We start from the raw sequence: 16,564 nt of genomic DNA on the forward strand, positions 1-16,564 counted from the left end.
CCCAAAAGGCTCTTATAAGTATAAGAGTGATCCAACGAGTTTATAAATCTTTAGTTCTTCTACTCTTCAACCAATGTGAGACTAAATATTCTTATCAAATATAATATTATAACATATGATAAAATTAATTTAATATTTTAAAAGTATTTTTTTAATATTTTTAATCAAGAAAAAGAGAAATATATGATTATATGAATTATAATATAAAAAATAAGATTAGTTGTGAAAATACAAGATATTTAATCATCAAGTTAGCTAATTTTGATCATCAATTTGATATGATAAAATTAATATAATATTATTTATTTCTCGATAATATTTGAAATAGAAAGAATATTCGAACGATTAGTAGAATTTAACTCGTGGACAAAACGTTTATATTGGGCACTTACAAGCAATTAATTAAGGTTGAGATGGAAAAAAAAATCAAATTATATGGTTATATATGAATTATAATATTAAAATACGATCGATTGTGGAAAGATATGATATTATAATCAATTAAATTAATTAATTTTCGATCGTGAATCTTAAGCAATAAAATTAATATAGGAAGAATGCCACTTATATATGCCCTACATATTGTATCTCACTTCAATATGAAAGTATAAAATAGTAGTAACTTATGTCTTATTTCTTATTAGATCCAAAGTATGTCTAACAAAAGCTCTTCGATAATTAAAATAATTTAGCAAATTTATTGTGAGGAAAAATTATTTATAGGTACGTCAGTCTTGACCACGGAACATATGGTTTCAATTCTAATTTAAACCATCAATTTTTTTTATTATTTTTAAATTTAAAAATTTATAAAAATTATATTTTTGAATAATAAAAATAATAAAATTACAAAACTGATGTTCGAATCAAAATCGAAATTATTGGGTTTCAGAATAAATGATTTTGCTCTTTTATATTTAGAACTAATTTGACGAATATGGATTCTAGCTCGATTTGAATTTCAATTTTTGATCCGATTCAATTTTGATTCAAATTAAACCAAGCTCAAGAGCTTAAGGTTGATTTTATCAATTTAAAAAAATAAATATATATTTGAAAAAAATAACTTTCTATAGTTATAGTTTTATAATCATCAATTTAATGAGAAATAGTCTTTTTTAAGTATTATGATTATGTTGTATATTGTTAACGTGATATGTCCTATTTGAGTGTCTCTGACTCAACAAACTTATAAATTCTTGGTTCTTCTATTTAATTAATATCGAACTAAATATTTTATCGGGATGAAGACAAATGCATAGAAATTATTCAACATAAAAAAGGGTAAATTCTCAATTTATGTATTGCTTATTATTATTATTTTTTAAGACAATGAGATTAACATTGCTACCTATTATGACATATCTGAAAAGATATTTTCTTGATCCATAAGAAAGGAGTGAGAATTCACACTAATATATCATACAGTTGTATTGGCTATGAGCGTTTGACCAATGAGAAATTATTTGCTTTTGAATTTGAACCTCAATTTTATTTTGTCTTTTCGGGTTGGATTCTAAAAGGCATCTTTGGAGAAGTCACCTTTGATCCTTCACAAGACATTTATTCTTTAGCTCTCCAACAATAGATTTGACTTCATCAGTAATAAAAATAATTTTGGATAATTTGATTCTATAATTTCTGTGTCAATTATTTTATCAGCATTTATTAATTCAAATTTCAGTGTCAATGATTTAAAAAAAAAATCATTTGCATAGCCTTCCTATAAAAAAAATTAATTTCTTTCTTCTATCTAATTCTATCAAGATATTTGGATTCACTAACACTCCATTCTTAACATCCAATTATAGTTCCATCAAATTAGAATCACCAACATGCAAACATAGAACTAATAAATAAATAACTTAGAGATAATGAGTTTCCTTGTAATTAATAAATTAATTACTTTTTCTGGACCCCATTTCCTGAGCCAATCACAGAACAGGTAGAGATTGTGTTCAGTAGTTTTGGGCCCCATCTACAGCTTCTGGGTCCCATTTTGTTCTCTCTCTCTCTTTCTACTCTCCTTCTTCTTCTTCGTGTCTCCCTGCAGTAATAAATGAGTAAAGCACCTGCGGTGAGCTCCGTCTTTATATACCGCCTAAATCCTCGTGTCGCTTTTCCTTGTTCTGCCATCATCAGTTCACTTCGGCAGCGGTGAGTTCATCCTCAGATCTGCTCAAATAGAAACATTCTACACGAAGAAGAAGAGGAGAGAAGAGGAGGAGAAGATCAGATCTATCTCGAAGAGGGGGGGGGAGAGACGAAGAAGAGGAAGAAAGCCAAGATGCAGTACAAGAACTTGGGGCGATCGGGGTTGAAGGTGAGCCAGCTCTCGTACGGGGCGTGGGTCACGTTCGGGAACCAGGTCGATGTCAAGGAGGCGAAGATCCTGCTGCAGTGCTGCCGCGATCACGGCGTGAACTTCTTCGACAACGCCGAGGTCTACGCCAACGGCCGAGCGGAGGAGATCATGGGCCAGGCCATCCGCGAGCTCGGTTGGCGCCGGTCCGACATCGTCGTGTCCACCAAGATCTTCTGGGGCGGCCCCGGCCCCAACGACAAGGGCCTCTCCCGGAAGCACCTCGTCGAGGGCACCCGCGCCTCCCTCCGCCGCCTCGACATGGACTACGTCGACGTCGTCTTGTGCCACCGCCCTGACGCCGCCACCCCCATCGAGGAGACCGTCCGCGCCATGAACCATATCATCGACAAGGGCTGGGCATTCTACTGGGGCACTTCCGAGTGGTCCGCCCAGCAGATCACTGAGGCCTGTGCCATCGCCTCCCGCCTCGACCTCGTCGGCCCTATCGTCGAGCAGCCCGAGTACAACCTCCTCTCTCGGCACAAGGTAATGTGATCCGATCCGATCCAACATGATCTTATCTACTCTATCATGGTTCAGATCTAGTGAATGCTAAGATCTCTATGATGTGATCTGTATGGTGGTAATTCTTTTTTCCTTCTTTCTTTTTGGAAAGAGAATCCCTCCTTTGACCTCTTAGTCTTTAGATCTTAAGAATTTCTTTTACTTGATCTGTAGATGCATTTCGCTTCATCATGCTGGTAATACATAGTGAGATTTGCTATATTCGTTATGCAGTAAGGGTAAAAATATGATTTTGTTGAAGGATCTTGATTTGGTGGCTGACTAATTGATTCTCCCCTGGTTCAATCTTGTTTGGAACTCATAGTCACTAAATTGAGAATGAGTTTCCTATGCTTAGATTTTTTGTGCAAATTTTTTTAGGTGAGCTTTTTTTTGATCAGTTGTGTCTCACCTTTAAGAGCATAAGTATTTTAGTTTTTCTTTTTTAAGTGTTCTGTCATGTCACATTCTTCATATCTATTCTCGAATGTTACTTCTGCTCAAGACGGTGTATTTTTTCAGTAGCATTCTATGGTTGAACTTTCTCTAAAGCAATTACTCTGCATGGGAAATGATATTCTAATTTAATTTTCTAGCATGAGATAGATGTTCATTTAGCTTCGTTTGAGCTGAAACGGTAGCATGTGAAAATTTAAAGCCTAATGATCGTTGCTGTAGGCTAAATTGCTTTAACTATCCAGGAAAATGATGGCTGACAAAAAGATTTGCTTTAATATTAAATTGGCTAAACACTACCAGCTAGCCAATGATAATGTATTTGGGTCATACGTTGAAGGTTTAAATTTTCATTATGACATCTCCTTTTTCTGTTGCTCTTCACCCCTTGTGATGGATTCCCTTCTCTCGGTGTGGGTCTTGATGCTTCAAGTTGTGCTGGCACAAAAAATAGCTATTATGTTCTTGAAGTATCTTCTTTTAATCAAAGCAGCAAAACCTTTTTGAAGCAAAAGAGGTAACTGCAGATTAGTGGTAACCATGTCAGATCTCTGCAGCTTTGACTAGCCAATATAATGAAATTAGAGGTTGCATATAGAATTAACACTAAACAGGCCTTGTTAACATTGCTATTTAGCATGAGATTTTTTAAGACCAGAAAGTCAGAACATCAAATTATTCTATGGATGTCCACTTGTATGGTCATGAAAAAACATATTAGCTAAAGGTGTGGTAAGCTCACCAGAAAAGATGAGATATATGATGCAGTAAAGACAAAAGTTTTTTTTTCCATTCAGAAGTGGATCATTATATAACAATAAGTACAGAAGTTCGAATAATGGTTTATGCCTTGTAATGATTCACCATCTTGTTTTCTGTTTCATTACAATCAGGTAGTGTAGATTTGTATGTTTTTATATCACAGGAGTGAGATATCGGTCAAACTGTAACAGGATCAATCATTTTGTCCCCCAACCATACTTTGAGGAAGCCCATTAAATAGAACACACAACTAATCCAGAATGAAGTAGTGTGTCAATCTGAAAACCTGTTCAATTTAATCTTTGAAATACCTTGGGAAATGGATGATGTGCAACATGGGTAGCCTTCCACTTATTGTGCTGAAGTCCATAAAACTTGTCAGTACATAGCCTTGCTAATCAGTCGAGAACTAGAATGTTATTGGTATCTCCTGTTTTTAGTTAACATTAAATATTTTGTGGAAACTTTAACTGAAAATTTATTAAACAAATATTGTGCTTGTTATCTTTTCGATGTTGATACAGGTTGAAGTAGAATACCTTCCTCTGTACAGCACGTATGGCCTGGGTCTCACCACATGGAGTCCATTAGCATCGGGAGTGCTGACTGGGAAATACAGTAAAGGAAATGTACCTGCTGACAGTCGGTTTGCACTTGAGAATTACAAGGTGAGGTTGGAGACACTAATTCACTTGTTATATGCAACTATGTAGTTTTTGTTTACTTTGATTAGTAAGCTTAGAGTTGAATTGCAACAGACCAATTTGATAATTTGGATAATATTGAATTTGTGCCATCCATGCCATGCTATATTCCGTTAGGGGTAGGTAATCCCATGAAATCATCATGCTGTTGGAGTATGCAATGTCCAAACCAGAATGAGCTTCTGTAGCACTGTCAAAAAGAGACTGAGGTTTGAGCTAGTTTCTTTATTTTTATCATTTATATTCCATGCTATAAATATAGTCGACTTTGAACCAAGGTTCAAAAAACTGACCATACCGATTCATATGATTAGGTTTTTATCAGTCTGAGCCATGATAGCTAATTTGCTATGCAGACTGTGCAATGTTGTCATGTCCAGTTTGGAATAGTGTTCATCATATGGTATCTTTATGGGCTGGGCAGTCCAGTTGAAATATGATGGTACACGTGTGTATCGGGTGATAAGCCTATCACCCAATACTGGGACTTCTTTTTTTTTTTACTTTTTAAAATTTTTTAAATAGGAGCCCTCTTTACTCTTCTTTTGTCAAGCTGTTGACAGCTTCTCTCTTACTCCCCCTCTTTCTTACAGTTTCGCCTCCTCCTCCTCCCCCTCTCTCTTACAGCCTATCACCCAATACTGGACTTCTTTTTTTTTGAACTTTTTAAATTGTTTTAAACAGGAGCCCTCTTTACTCTTCTTTTGTCAAGCTGTTGACAGCTTCTCTCTTACTCCCCCTCTCTCTTACAGTTTCTCCTCCTCCTCCTCCTTCTCCTCCCCCTCTCTCTTACAGCTTCTCTCTGTTGACAGTTTCTGTGCAATGTCGTCATGTCCGGCTTGGAATAGCGTTCATCAGATGGTATCTTTATGTGCTGGGCAGTCCAGTTGAAATATGATGGTACACATGCGTATTGGGTGATAAGCCTATCACCCAATACTTGGACTTCTTTTTTTTTTTTACTTTTAATTTTTTTTTAAATAGGAGCCCTCTTTACTCTCCTTTTGTCAAGCTGTTGACAGCTTCTCTCTTACTCCTCCCCCCCCTTTACAGTTTCGCCTCCTCCTTCTCTTCCTCCTCTCTCCCTCTATCTCTCTCGCAGCCTCCTCTGCCTCCACCCTACCTCCACATTTGTTGCTTCCTTTGCTGCCTCCTCTTCCTCCTCGTGCTGGCGTTGTTGTCTCTTCACATCACTACCACTTCCTTCTTGCATCACCCCCTCCTCCTCTCTCTTTCTTTCTCTTTCTCTGAGATCTGCAGCTATATTGACCTCTAATGATTGTTGGTATGTCATTTTGTATTGCTACCGTATCAGTCCGGCTGCCAACCTATCGGCATTATTACTAGATTCCAAACCTTGTTTCCAATCATGTCTTGTTTTGAGAAAATTCAATAAGTCCCAATTATTATGGGAATATGGAAAGGAATAAATAATTAGAAAAAGTTGTCACTTGCTGATGAACAAGTGGAACAAAATGAAGGTGTTGTATACCACTATACAATGATAGAATGCTATTTCAAATACCACATTTATACATGTTTTCTTTAATATTATATTTACAGTTCAAGGTTAGGGGTACAATTGAGAGATGGTAATTATTTTCATAAGTTTTGATTGGATATGGTGAATGATTATGCTACAAGGAAACACCAAAAATTTCATAACCAGTGATAAAAATCTCAATCAGGGTTATTCTTGTTTCTCTTCTAGTACTTTTTTTTCTTGCTAGTCTATGTAGTCAATCAGGGTTATCATAGCAATCTAATTTTTCAATCTTTTTAATTTAAACATATAGTTTTTTTTTTTAATTTTGGATTCTAATTATAGTTTTGTGCCTGTAGAATCTTGCAAGCAGATCACTGGTTAACGACACACTAAGAAAAGTAAATGGACTGAAGCCAATTGCAGATGAACTAGGAGTTCCCTTATCTCAACTTGCGATTGCTTGGTGTGCATCAAATCCACATGTTTCATCAGTAATAACTGGTGCCACCAAGGAGAGTCAGGTATGTAATATATGTTCAACGTCTAGCATATGCAATTAATTGTAATCTATATAGCATTTTACGCCTTCCATTTTTTTTACTTCTAGACTTGAAGCAACTTGTTCAATATTACTGATGGACAATCTAGAGTACTTATTCAATTTCTTTGATTTTTATAATTAATATCAAAAAATTCTTTGAACAATATATTATGTAGGTATAATAGAGGCTCAGTGAAAAAAGGTATTCGAGCAAAGTATGAAATAAGGTGAACTTAGTAAAGCATCCAAGTGTTATAATTATATATAGAAAGGGTTCTTTGAAATTGCTGCCACCTAAACAGAAGTCCATTGGTGTCTTTATATATAATCCTCCACATGGGAGAAGACGATTATTAAACAGCATTTTTTCCTTGTCAAGTTGGGATCAAGGAAGCAAATTATCAACAGAAGAACAAAAGAAAAGGAAGAAATATGCTTTATTATGGGAAAAACAAGGTAGTTGCAGCATGATAATGTATCAAATGTTGACAAAACAATAGGTGGTGTGCTCTAACATGATTGGATATTAGGATTTAGATTTGGATCGGATCAAGATTGATCCATATTGCCAATTGTGAGTTGGATTGTCAAATTTGGTTTCACATAAGATATCAATTTCTCATACTTTGTCTACATACTTTGTTTCTTGTTAGTTGCAATTTCCTTAGTTGAGGATGTCTCTGACACAGATTGTAGAGAACATGAAGGCTCTTGAGGTCATTCCCAAGCTGACACCTGACATACTTGAAAGGATAGAGGCAATCATTCAAAGCAAACCCAAGCGCCCAGAATCATACAGGTGATTCCATATTGAAATATTCTTCTCATCTTTTCTTGCAATTTCGTGGAGAATGATATTTGCTCTGAAGTCTGGGAATGTGAGTATTTATTATGCAGTTGTGATGTTTTTGTGGGTCACTACAGTCGGTCTTGTTGAACTTTGAACTTGTTCTGGTTTCTATCAAAGATTTTTATTAAAACCGGTTATGAAGACAAGTTTGATTTATTAATGTTGTGGAGGAACCATAAACTCCTTTTGGATTTTCTCTGGTGTATCAAATTTGTTTCATTGGAACTGGTTATGAAGACAATTGATTTATCAATGTTGATGCTACTGGACTATCTTTGTTGTTTTGTGTGTTTTCTGCAATTTGTAGTTGTTGACTAGTGTTTGTCAGTTACAACTGTTCAAATTGCTAATAATTATTCATTTAAAATTTCCTTTTTACATGATAAAGCATCACATTTAATTTGTCTTTTAGATATATACTGTCCCTCTTCAGTCTTGGATATAAGATGTTACCTTCATCTTGGCTGTTTATCCATGAATATTATAATTATGGTCTCATTGCTCCCAAGAAATATATAAAAATATCATTTTCGAGATATTTATTTCCAGGAAGGAGATAAAGATATCCAGGCACAATAATATTTTCATACCGTTGGAAATATAAAAAATTATCAAGTAAACAAACAAAGATTGGAAACTTGGATCTATGCCCAAATGAGCACAATTTGGTATCTTGTTTTGATTTGGCCCCTAGTCACATATGAAATAATTGATGGTACATATTTAGCAGCAATTTTTTTGCTCAAGATCTCTTATGGGAAAAATGATGAGGTCCAACTTAGAGTTGTCACTTATAGCAAGTTCATTTCAAAAAAAGAAAAAAATTCAGACAAGTATTCAATTACTTCAGACTTGCTTGATATCAAATTGTGACAAAGGAACAAAGTGGTTTCTGCACAAGTACTCAAAGTGGTTGAATGAGATTGCCATGAATTGGGTAGCTGGACAACGATAAAAACGCTATTGAAGAATGGATTGCCATGAATTGTTGCAACTCAAAGATTAAGCTGGGTTGATGACAGAGACTCAGAATAGTAGTTTTGTATGACATATTAGATCTCTCATGGGACTATTAGTTAGATTTTGACAAGAATCTAAGGATCTGTTGATGGAGAAGAACAAGGTTGTATACTCTCTGGCTAAATGTGTGCATTAATTATATACACAATCTATTGTCTTATATAGGCCAAATTCAGTGGCTAGATTAATTGTGTTCCCACGAAGGTACCAAATTTAAATGGGAGCCTCTCTTCTTATAGATGCTTGTGATCTTGTTTCTTTTTTTCAGACTAATGATGGTTTACTTAGGCCAGATACAATTGTTCCCTCTATAGAGAACCAGCATATTCTAGAAATGTGGAATATAAAATCATACTTGAACAATAGTAGGTAACAACAAGTTGATTACTGATATATCAGTTTTGTGAGTGGAAATAGAAGAATCAAAATCCTTATTTTTTTGAGATAAATCCAATAATATATATAGTTGTATTTGCCATCATAGATGAAGAGTAAGGTCTATCTTATCTTCATTGCCATTCTTACCATCCTCAGCGCAAACACTGTCTTGCTTAAATTCTAAGGTTATGTTTGTGGATGCTGATGGGACTTGCATGGTCACCTGTGCCATTTCTTGCGGTGCCCTTGCATTACCAGCAATTTTAGGGTTGTAGCTTCTTTGACAGTTTGCAGTTCTTGAGCTCTCCTCGTCTCTTAGCACATGCCCACCATAAGGGGAAACCGAGAAACTGTACCTTGGATCAATCCTCGATGTGGCTTCCACGTTGTTGTCGAAGCTATAAGGTGGATGGTAATGCTGGTAGTGAGCAGAGGGTGGCACGGGGTGATATGGTGGGCACAGTGGCTGCCGGAGATGGCCTCTGGCAGCATGCACAAGCGGCTGACTGGAGTGCAGAAATGATGGGAATGAGAGCATGGGCACTGGTGTCGTCTGCATGCTGTAGAAGAGCTCGGCTGCACGCTCAGCCCTTCTGGCAGCATCCCGTTCCCGGCGGTGGCCGTTTTGGTGGCCACCAAGTGCTTGCGAGGTTGCAAACACCCGGTCGCAGTACCGGCACTTGAAAGCCTTCTTCCCCTTGCCTTTCTTAGCTGCCTGCTCTTCTGCTTCACCCCTTGCTTCCTCATCAGCCATTTTTGATCTGAGAATACTGGTTAGGTTAATAACATATCAAGAGAAGTATGTGATTAAAAGAGAAGGTAGAGAACAGATAACCTACATCACTACCACTTTGTTGCTGGAAACTGAGTGAAGGTGGCAGAAGAACTGTTCTGGGAGTGAGATGTGTTTGAGAATTGGTCTCCTCTTATACTGGGTGGCAAATTACAGTAAGCATAAAAATGGAAGATTCTGTTTTGAAGGGATGTCTTCTTTCCTTGAATGCTCACCAATCTCACAAAGATGGCTAGATCACTAGAAGATTCAACAATGAAGAAATGAGATATTTAGACATTATGGGTTTATAGATTAGGAAACACTTTTCTTTCCCTAGACAATTGATTCATCCCCTCCCCCCTTCATTAGTAGTTACCTCATTGACTCTATTCTTGTCTCTCATGTGAGATGACAGCACATATTAGCTTTCCAAATTGTTGTCTACTTAATTTACATATCAAAGTTTTGTAACTGGCAGTTCTTACACTCGCTTTTGGCTTCTTTCAAAAGGATTTTTGTGTGGATCATGAAGTGCCAATTGTTCTCAACTTTGTCTACATGAGTTCAATCTATTTTATGTGAGAAACACAATTGTAACAGGTAATTTACATCGCATACTGTCTAATTATTTCAATTTCATACCCACTTGCTCATATAGAAATACCCAAGCCATTAAATTGATGATGTTTTTCTGCATATTTTTCGTCGTAAAAGGAGAAGAAAAATAGTTAAATCTAGAAAAGAGAGTTGGAAAGGAAACTTGTGAATGCATTGGCTAAATGTTGAAGCCTTCTTGCCAAAAAATCTATATGCATCTTTGAGATCAAATGGTTGCCTTAAGAAGTTGGTGCAATCGGTAGGCACTTATTACAGAAAGCCTGCATATATGTTGAGGCTTTACCTACCAAAGGAGGAACTAATGCAGATGAAGAAAGCCTGTAGAGAAGTAGATTTGCATGTCAACATTGATGGTATACCCATCAATGAGGTAGAGAATGATGTCATCTTTGAGGCAAACTTCTTTTGGTCTCCACAACTCTTGATCTTCCAATCTTGATGCAATTAAAGCTCAATCTGAATGACCTTTCCATGGTTTAATGCCAACCAATTGATCAACTCCAATCACAAGAATTAGTTTGGGAGTGCAAAGAAGATAAATTGTAGAACACACCATTTTTGGTCTCCTTCCATATCATGGTAAAAATGAATTATCTACACATTCAGTAGGGTACACTTCAAATTTTCTTTCATTTATAAGTCACTTCAATCAAAATCATTATTATTAAAAAAATTCAAAGTTCAGCAACATTTACTTTGCTCAAGTGTTAACATGATCCATTCTGAAACCAAATCCTTGCATTTCAATGCCATGCATGTGGGTAAAAGGATCTCTTTTCTTTTTACCAATAATTTTAATTTAACACACATTGACCAAATGAGAATATTGGCTAGAGGGTCTCTGTTCACTATATGAATTTTAATATTTATATTTTCCGCCATCATCGTTCTTCATATTTTTCATTTTTTTAGTTTATAGTCCATACTTTTGTCATTTGATACTTTCCTCTTTTTAAAATGTATTAATCATAACAAGTTTTAAAGATATTAATATCATTTGAAGTTTTAGTTAACAATCAAATGATGACCATTAACCATGATACTATATATATATATATATATATATATATATATATATATATATATATATATATATATATATATATATATATATATAATTCCATGGTGCTGAGATAGTTGACATTTCGTGTCATTTTAACACATGAAAACGATCCAAAAATAAGTTCAAAACAAGTCATTTTTGGTTGCACTAGTGAGTGATGAGTGACGAACAATAAGCGTAGCAAGGGACATCACCTTCCTTGATACCTGAAACCCTCATCCAGCCCTGTATTAGTCGAGGGATTTCATAGTACTATGATTACTAACATTTCACGCCACTTGTCACGATCATCGTAGCAAGCGAAAATAGCCTAAAAACAAGTCAAAATAGGTCGTTTTTTGTTGTGTGAGCGAGCGACAAGCAACGAACAATGAGTGAAGCAAGGGGCAATCTTTCCTGATACCCGAGGCCCCCATTGAATCCTATGCCACTAGGGGGGGTTTCAGAGTGTTGAGATGACTAATGTTTCATGTCACTTCTTACAATCGTCACAACACGTGAAACTGACCCAAAAATAAGTTATTTTTTACTATGCAATCGAACAACAAATAATGAGCGAAGCAATGGATAACACCTTTCTAGATCCCAAGACCCTCATCCAACCCTTTGCCACTCGGAGTGTTTCAGGGTGTTGAGATATCTAATGTTTCGTGCTGCTCACCGTGATCGTCACAGAAAATGGACCAAAAACGTTGCATGCATGGCCAATATGGCCACCAACCATGCTGCTTTACTTTGACACATTAGCGCTGATGGCAATAAATATTCATTATAGGCAATAATTTTAACATAATGAACCAAGACAAGTTGGAAACTTAAATTTTATTAACAAAAAAATAGAGTTTGCAAAATACGAGGTTAAATAATTATATACATAAATGTGTGCAACCAAAGAAGTCTTGAATTTGTTATGTCACCATTCTATCTACATAAATGATTGGTTTCAAAACAAAAATGGAAAGATATTTTAAAGATTTATCACATTTTGAGTGTTTTATAAAGTAAGAATATGGTTGATAATGTGTATAAAGGCTATAACAATTACATTAGTTCATAAATAAACTCGACCCGTATTTAGAATTATTATACATAATTTTTTTTAAAAAAAACCAATAAATCATAGTTATCTTATATTTTCATTGGTTGTTCCATGCATGTGGTGGAGGACTAATCCACAAGTTCTAAGCCTATCATATTTTGATTGAGATTATCTATAAAATTAAATATTTAATTCTTTTCTCTTTTATGTTGAGCATGCCATCTTAATGTATTGGGTGGTGGCTTTGGATGCTTGGGGCCATCAGCCATGTGATCAAGATGTCACTTTAACTAAAGTTCCCAATCTATTTGCCCAAATCATCGATGGATGTGCATGCTATGTCTCCATCAATTCACCAATCAACACTTTCAATAGTTCGATATCTTATCATTTATTATCGATAATAAAAAAGCTCTTTTGATTTTGATTGTAAGACAAGAACAATTATTGAAGAAGTGAAAAAACTTAAATACATTAACATGTCCCTCTCTTATTTATACAGATTAAGAGGAAGGATTTTCTTCAACAGAATAAAAAAATTTTCTTAACATAATAAAAATATTTCCTCGTATAGTTAGAGAAATCTTATCTTCTATCAACTTGATCCTCATAAATCATTGATGTCAGAGCTTTCGATTGTCTTATCGAAGTTAGTAAAGTTAGTGCCGTGAATCATCAAATATCCATATCAACACTGAGTTGACATAGTTAGCTATAAGATAGTATGATCGACGTGTTAGATTCTTTAGGTGCTTAGTCAGATGTGATGTATCGTCAAATTGAATGCTCCTTATCAAATATCCTTAAGGCATGTCAATTTTAGAGAGAGAAAGATATTCCAAGTAGATTATGATTGATGTGAATGTTGATGGAATCATCGTTTTCTTCTGCTTGTTGAAATCACTAATGCTTATTCTCTCTAATTCTCCTCGATGTTTGCTATCGTCCTCACCGAATTGCCAATAACCTTCAACCTCGTATTCACATCAAAGAAGAAGCGTCAGACCACCGTAAAATCTCACAACTCAAGCAAAAAAGAAGAATTCCACCATCGATTGTTCTCTTGATTGCAAAAGGATTCACGACTTCTGCACACTGAACACATAGTGAAATCAATCATCTCCTAATGTAAGGGAAGAACAGAACTCTGCAGACTATGAATCAAGTTGTTGATGCAGATCAAACCATCAGAGAATCGATGCCTGTTGAAGGAAGGATCACTGTGGCAGCTGATCCAGCGGGAAGAAGAGCTCCATTTGGCTCCCATGGCCTCAGAAGGGTGTCCCGATCTCGCTCCTATCAGTGGGCGTATACAGCGCGGACCTGTTCCGGGACCTGTTCTCCTCCAGCTGCTTCACCACCTCGTTCATGTCCGGCCTGGCCGCCGCTGCCGGTGCGCAGCAGCCCATCGCCAGCTTCAGCGCCTGCACCAGCCCGTCCTCCATCGGATTCCTTGTCCCCTTCAGCACCTCCACGTCGAACACCTCCATCGTCGTCTCCTCCAGCACCGCCACCTTCACCAGCGCCGGCAGGTCCGCCCCCTCGCCCGTCCCCTTCCCTGGCTTCCTGCCCATCAGGATCTCCAGGAGCAGGATCCCGAAGGCGTAGACGTCCGTCCTCGAACCGCACTTCTTCATCTTCTGCAGCTCCGGCGCCTTGTATCCGTCGCACTTGGCGGCGGACACCATCTCGTCCGCCACGGCCGGGACCATCAACTTGTCGAGCCCGAACTCGGTGAGCCTCGGCACGAAGTACTCGTCGATGAGCACGTTCTTGGACCGCACGTTGCCGTGTGTGATGGGCGTCTCCAGGCCGGTGTGCAGGTGCGCGAGCCCCCGCGCCACCCCGAGGGCTATCTTGTGCCGTCGAGGCCAGTTCAGCAGCGGCTTTCCGGCTCTGGTGTCTGCGGCGGCGACATCGAATCGAAACACAGAGTCGTGAGCTTTGGATGTGATGCAGTCCAGAAGACGTCGGACTATGGAGATCGCTGCTAATGGACTTACCATGGAGGAGGTCATGGAGGGATCTACTGGGGTGGTAGTCGTAGATGAGGAGCTTCTCCCCTCGCTTCCCTTGGTAGAACGCTCGCAGTGCTGTCAGATTCTCATGCCGAACTCGCCCGAGCTGCCGGATGACCGGCAAGCACTCCGCTTGGTCCTTGCAGCTACCTTCCCTCAGCAGACGAAGCGAGATGTTGCCACCGTCGGCCAGCTTCGCCTTGTACACCGTTCCATAGTTCGTCTTCTCCATCACCTGCCCGGTGGCGTTCAGCACGTCCTCGAGCGAGAGGTGCTCGCCGCCCTGGAACACAATCAGTTTCCCGTCTCCGCCGCCGTTTCCGTCCTCCTCGAACACCATGTCCGCCTCCTCGTCCGCCTTCCTTGCTCTGTTCCTCCTCTTCCTCCCCTGCACCCAGCCAATGAACACCGACGCAAGGACCACCGCCCCGGCCAGCAACCCAATCACGATGCCCGCGATCGCGCCGGAGCTCAGTCCGGAGCCCGACCCGCATTTCCCCAATGGCGGCCCACATAGCCCCGGGTTCCCCTGGAACGCCTCCGCCTTGAACTTGGACTCCCCGAAGGACGCCGGCAATGGCCCTGTGAAGTTGTTGCACGAAAGATTCAACCTTACCAGCTTTCCGAGGCCAGCGAGCGAGTCCGTGATCGAACCGGAGAAGCGATTGTTGCTAAGATCGAGCTCCTCCAGGCCACTGAACTCGGAAACGAACTTAGGGAAAGATCCTTGGAACCGGTTGTCGCTCAAGTCCAAGACTTTAAGCTTGTTGCAGCTCGAGCTGGGCATCGCCGGGTCAGGAACGGAGCCGGAGAGGTCGTTTTCGTGAAGCCGGAGCGAGACAAGGCGGTCGCAGAGGTTCCATATGGAAGGCGGGAGGGCGCCCTCGAGGGCGTTGCCGGCGAGGTCGAGATCGGAGAGTGCGGGGGCGTTCCCGAGCTCGAGGGGGATGGGCCCAGTGAGGGAGTTGACGTCGAGGTAGAGGGACTCGAGGTAGGAGAACAGGCCGAGTTCCGGCGGGAGGGACCCGGCTAGGGCGGCGGCCGGGAGGCGGATGGAGAGGAGGTGGAGTGAGGGGTCGGAGGAGAGGGAAAGGTTGGAGCGGAGGGCCAGGTCGTCCTCGCACCGGATCTTAGCGGCGCTGCCACCGGCAGACCAACGGAGGCCACGCCAAAGGCAGAGGGGGAGTGAAACGTTCCAAGAGGAGAGCTCGGCATTGGTGGCGGAGCCTTGGAGCGCGGGCTTTATCTTGTTGAAGAGAAGGGCGACGTCGGCTGAGCTAGGCTCCGAGGAAGCGAAGGAGAAGAAGTACACCGCGAAGCAGCACAAGAAGAAGAAGAAGAAGGAAGAACATGGCAGGAGAGAAAACAGAGGAAAAGGAGCAGCTTTTGGAGGCAAAGAAGGCATCTTTGGGAGCAAAGAGGAGAGCGGCTGAGGAGAAGAGTTGCACAGAAGCCAAAAGATGGGATTTTTAGAACAGAGAGGGAGAAGAAATAGTGGGAACAGAGGAAGTGAGGGGAATTGAAGCAGCAAACACTTCTCTTAATTTCCACTCCCCTTATTAATACCCCACTCTGGGCCCCATGTTCTCCTCCAGTATAAACCCAATTCATTTCTGGTGGCAGATCTGCTCACTCTGAACAATGTTTCTTTCCTTGAGAAAGCTCCCAGTATCTATCAGTAGATACTGGTATAAGATTTAGAGGATTCATGATCAGCTTGTCTCTGTGTCTTCAATGTTTCTCCTCCTCTCTTTTTCTTCTCCCATATGAACATCAATAGCTGTCTGAACTTGACATCTTCTTTCTCACATCTTCTCTTGATCACTTGCAGAGATTACACGCAGCAAATATAAAGATCAGTTAAGACTTTGGGGTAGAATTGAAGAGGTGGTTTGAAGATCATGTCAAACACCCTTTTCATGAAAACAGCACACACATGGATTCCAAACCCCACCTCATGTCATGGCATGTGATTGTTCTTTCAA

General features: G+C 39.3%; 3 protein-coding genes across 3 annotated transcripts; 1 reads left to right on the forward strand and 2 right to left on the reverse strand.

Moving 5' to 3' along the window:
- The first annotated feature begins 2,151 nt into the window (after positions 1-2,151).
- On the forward strand, positions 2,152-7,940 carry LOC103998768 (probable voltage-gated potassium channel subunit beta). Its single transcript, XM_009420347.3, has 4 exons — positions 2,152-2,851; positions 4,612-4,755; positions 6,634-6,798; positions 7,508-7,940. The coding sequence occupies exons 1-4, from the start codon at positions 2,288-2,290 to the stop codon at positions 7,619-7,621; spliced, it is 987 nt and encodes a 328-aa protein (XP_009418622.2). The 5' UTR covers positions 2,152-2,287; the 3' UTR covers positions 7,622-7,940.
- Positions 7,941-9,166: 1,226 nt separating this feature from the next.
- Positions 9,167-9,820, reverse strand: LOC135649084 (zinc finger protein JAGGED-like). The gene has a single exon (XM_065167190.1). It carries the CDS (start codon positions 9,818-9,820, stop codon positions 9,167-9,169), a length of 654 nt encoding a protein of 217 aa, XP_065023262.1.
- Positions 9,821-13,586: 3,766 nt separating this feature from the next.
- Positions 13,587-16,308, reverse strand: LOC135650253 (putative kinase-like protein TMKL1). The gene is made up of 2 exons (XM_065169522.1): positions 14,565-16,308; positions 13,587-14,464 (listed from the first exon to the last, which is right to left on the reverse strand). Exons 1-2 carry the CDS (start codon positions 15,982-15,984, stop codon positions 13,833-13,835), a joined length of 2,052 nt encoding a protein of 683 aa, XP_065025594.1. The 5' UTR covers positions 15,985-16,308; the 3' UTR covers positions 13,587-13,832.
- Between the last annotated feature and the right edge of the window lie 256 nt (positions 16,309-16,564).

Source organism: Musa acuminata, chromosome BXJ3-9 (genome assembly GCF_036884655.1).
Source record: "Musa acuminata AAA Group cultivar baxijiao chromosome BXJ3-9, Cavendish_Baxijiao_AAA, whole genome shotgun sequence".
In the NCBI taxonomy this organism is placed as follows: Eukaryota; Viridiplantae; Streptophyta; class Magnoliopsida; order Zingiberales; family Musaceae; genus Musa; species Musa acuminata.

Excerpts from the sequence above, each read along its gene's own strand:
- LOC135649084 (XM_065167190.1), bottom strand. The coding sequence starts at position 9,820 with ATGGCTGATGAGGAAGCAAGGGGTGAAGCAGAAGAGCAGGCAGCTAAG.
- LOC135650253 (XM_065169522.1), bottom strand. The coding sequence starts at position 15,984 with ATGCCTTCTTTGCCTCCAAAAGCTGCTCCTTTTCCTCTGTTTTCTCTC. Across the intron at positions 14,465-14,564 it reads CCTCCATGACCTCCTCCATG|ACACCAGAGCCGGAAAGCCG; the intron begins GTAAGTCCATTA and ends TCGCCGCCGCAG.
- LOC103998768 (XM_009420347.3), top strand. The coding sequence starts at position 2,288 with ATGCAGTACAAGAACTTGGGGCGATCGGGGTTGAAGGTGAGCCAGCTC. Across the intron at positions 2,852-4,611 it reads ACCTCCTCTCTCGGCACAAG|GTTGAAGTAGAATACCTTCC; the intron begins GTAATGTGATCC and ends ATGTTGATACAG. Across the intron at positions 6,799-7,507 it reads GTGCCACCAAGGAGAGTCAG|ATTGTAGAGAACATGAAGGC; the intron begins GTATGTAATATA and ends TCTCTGACACAG.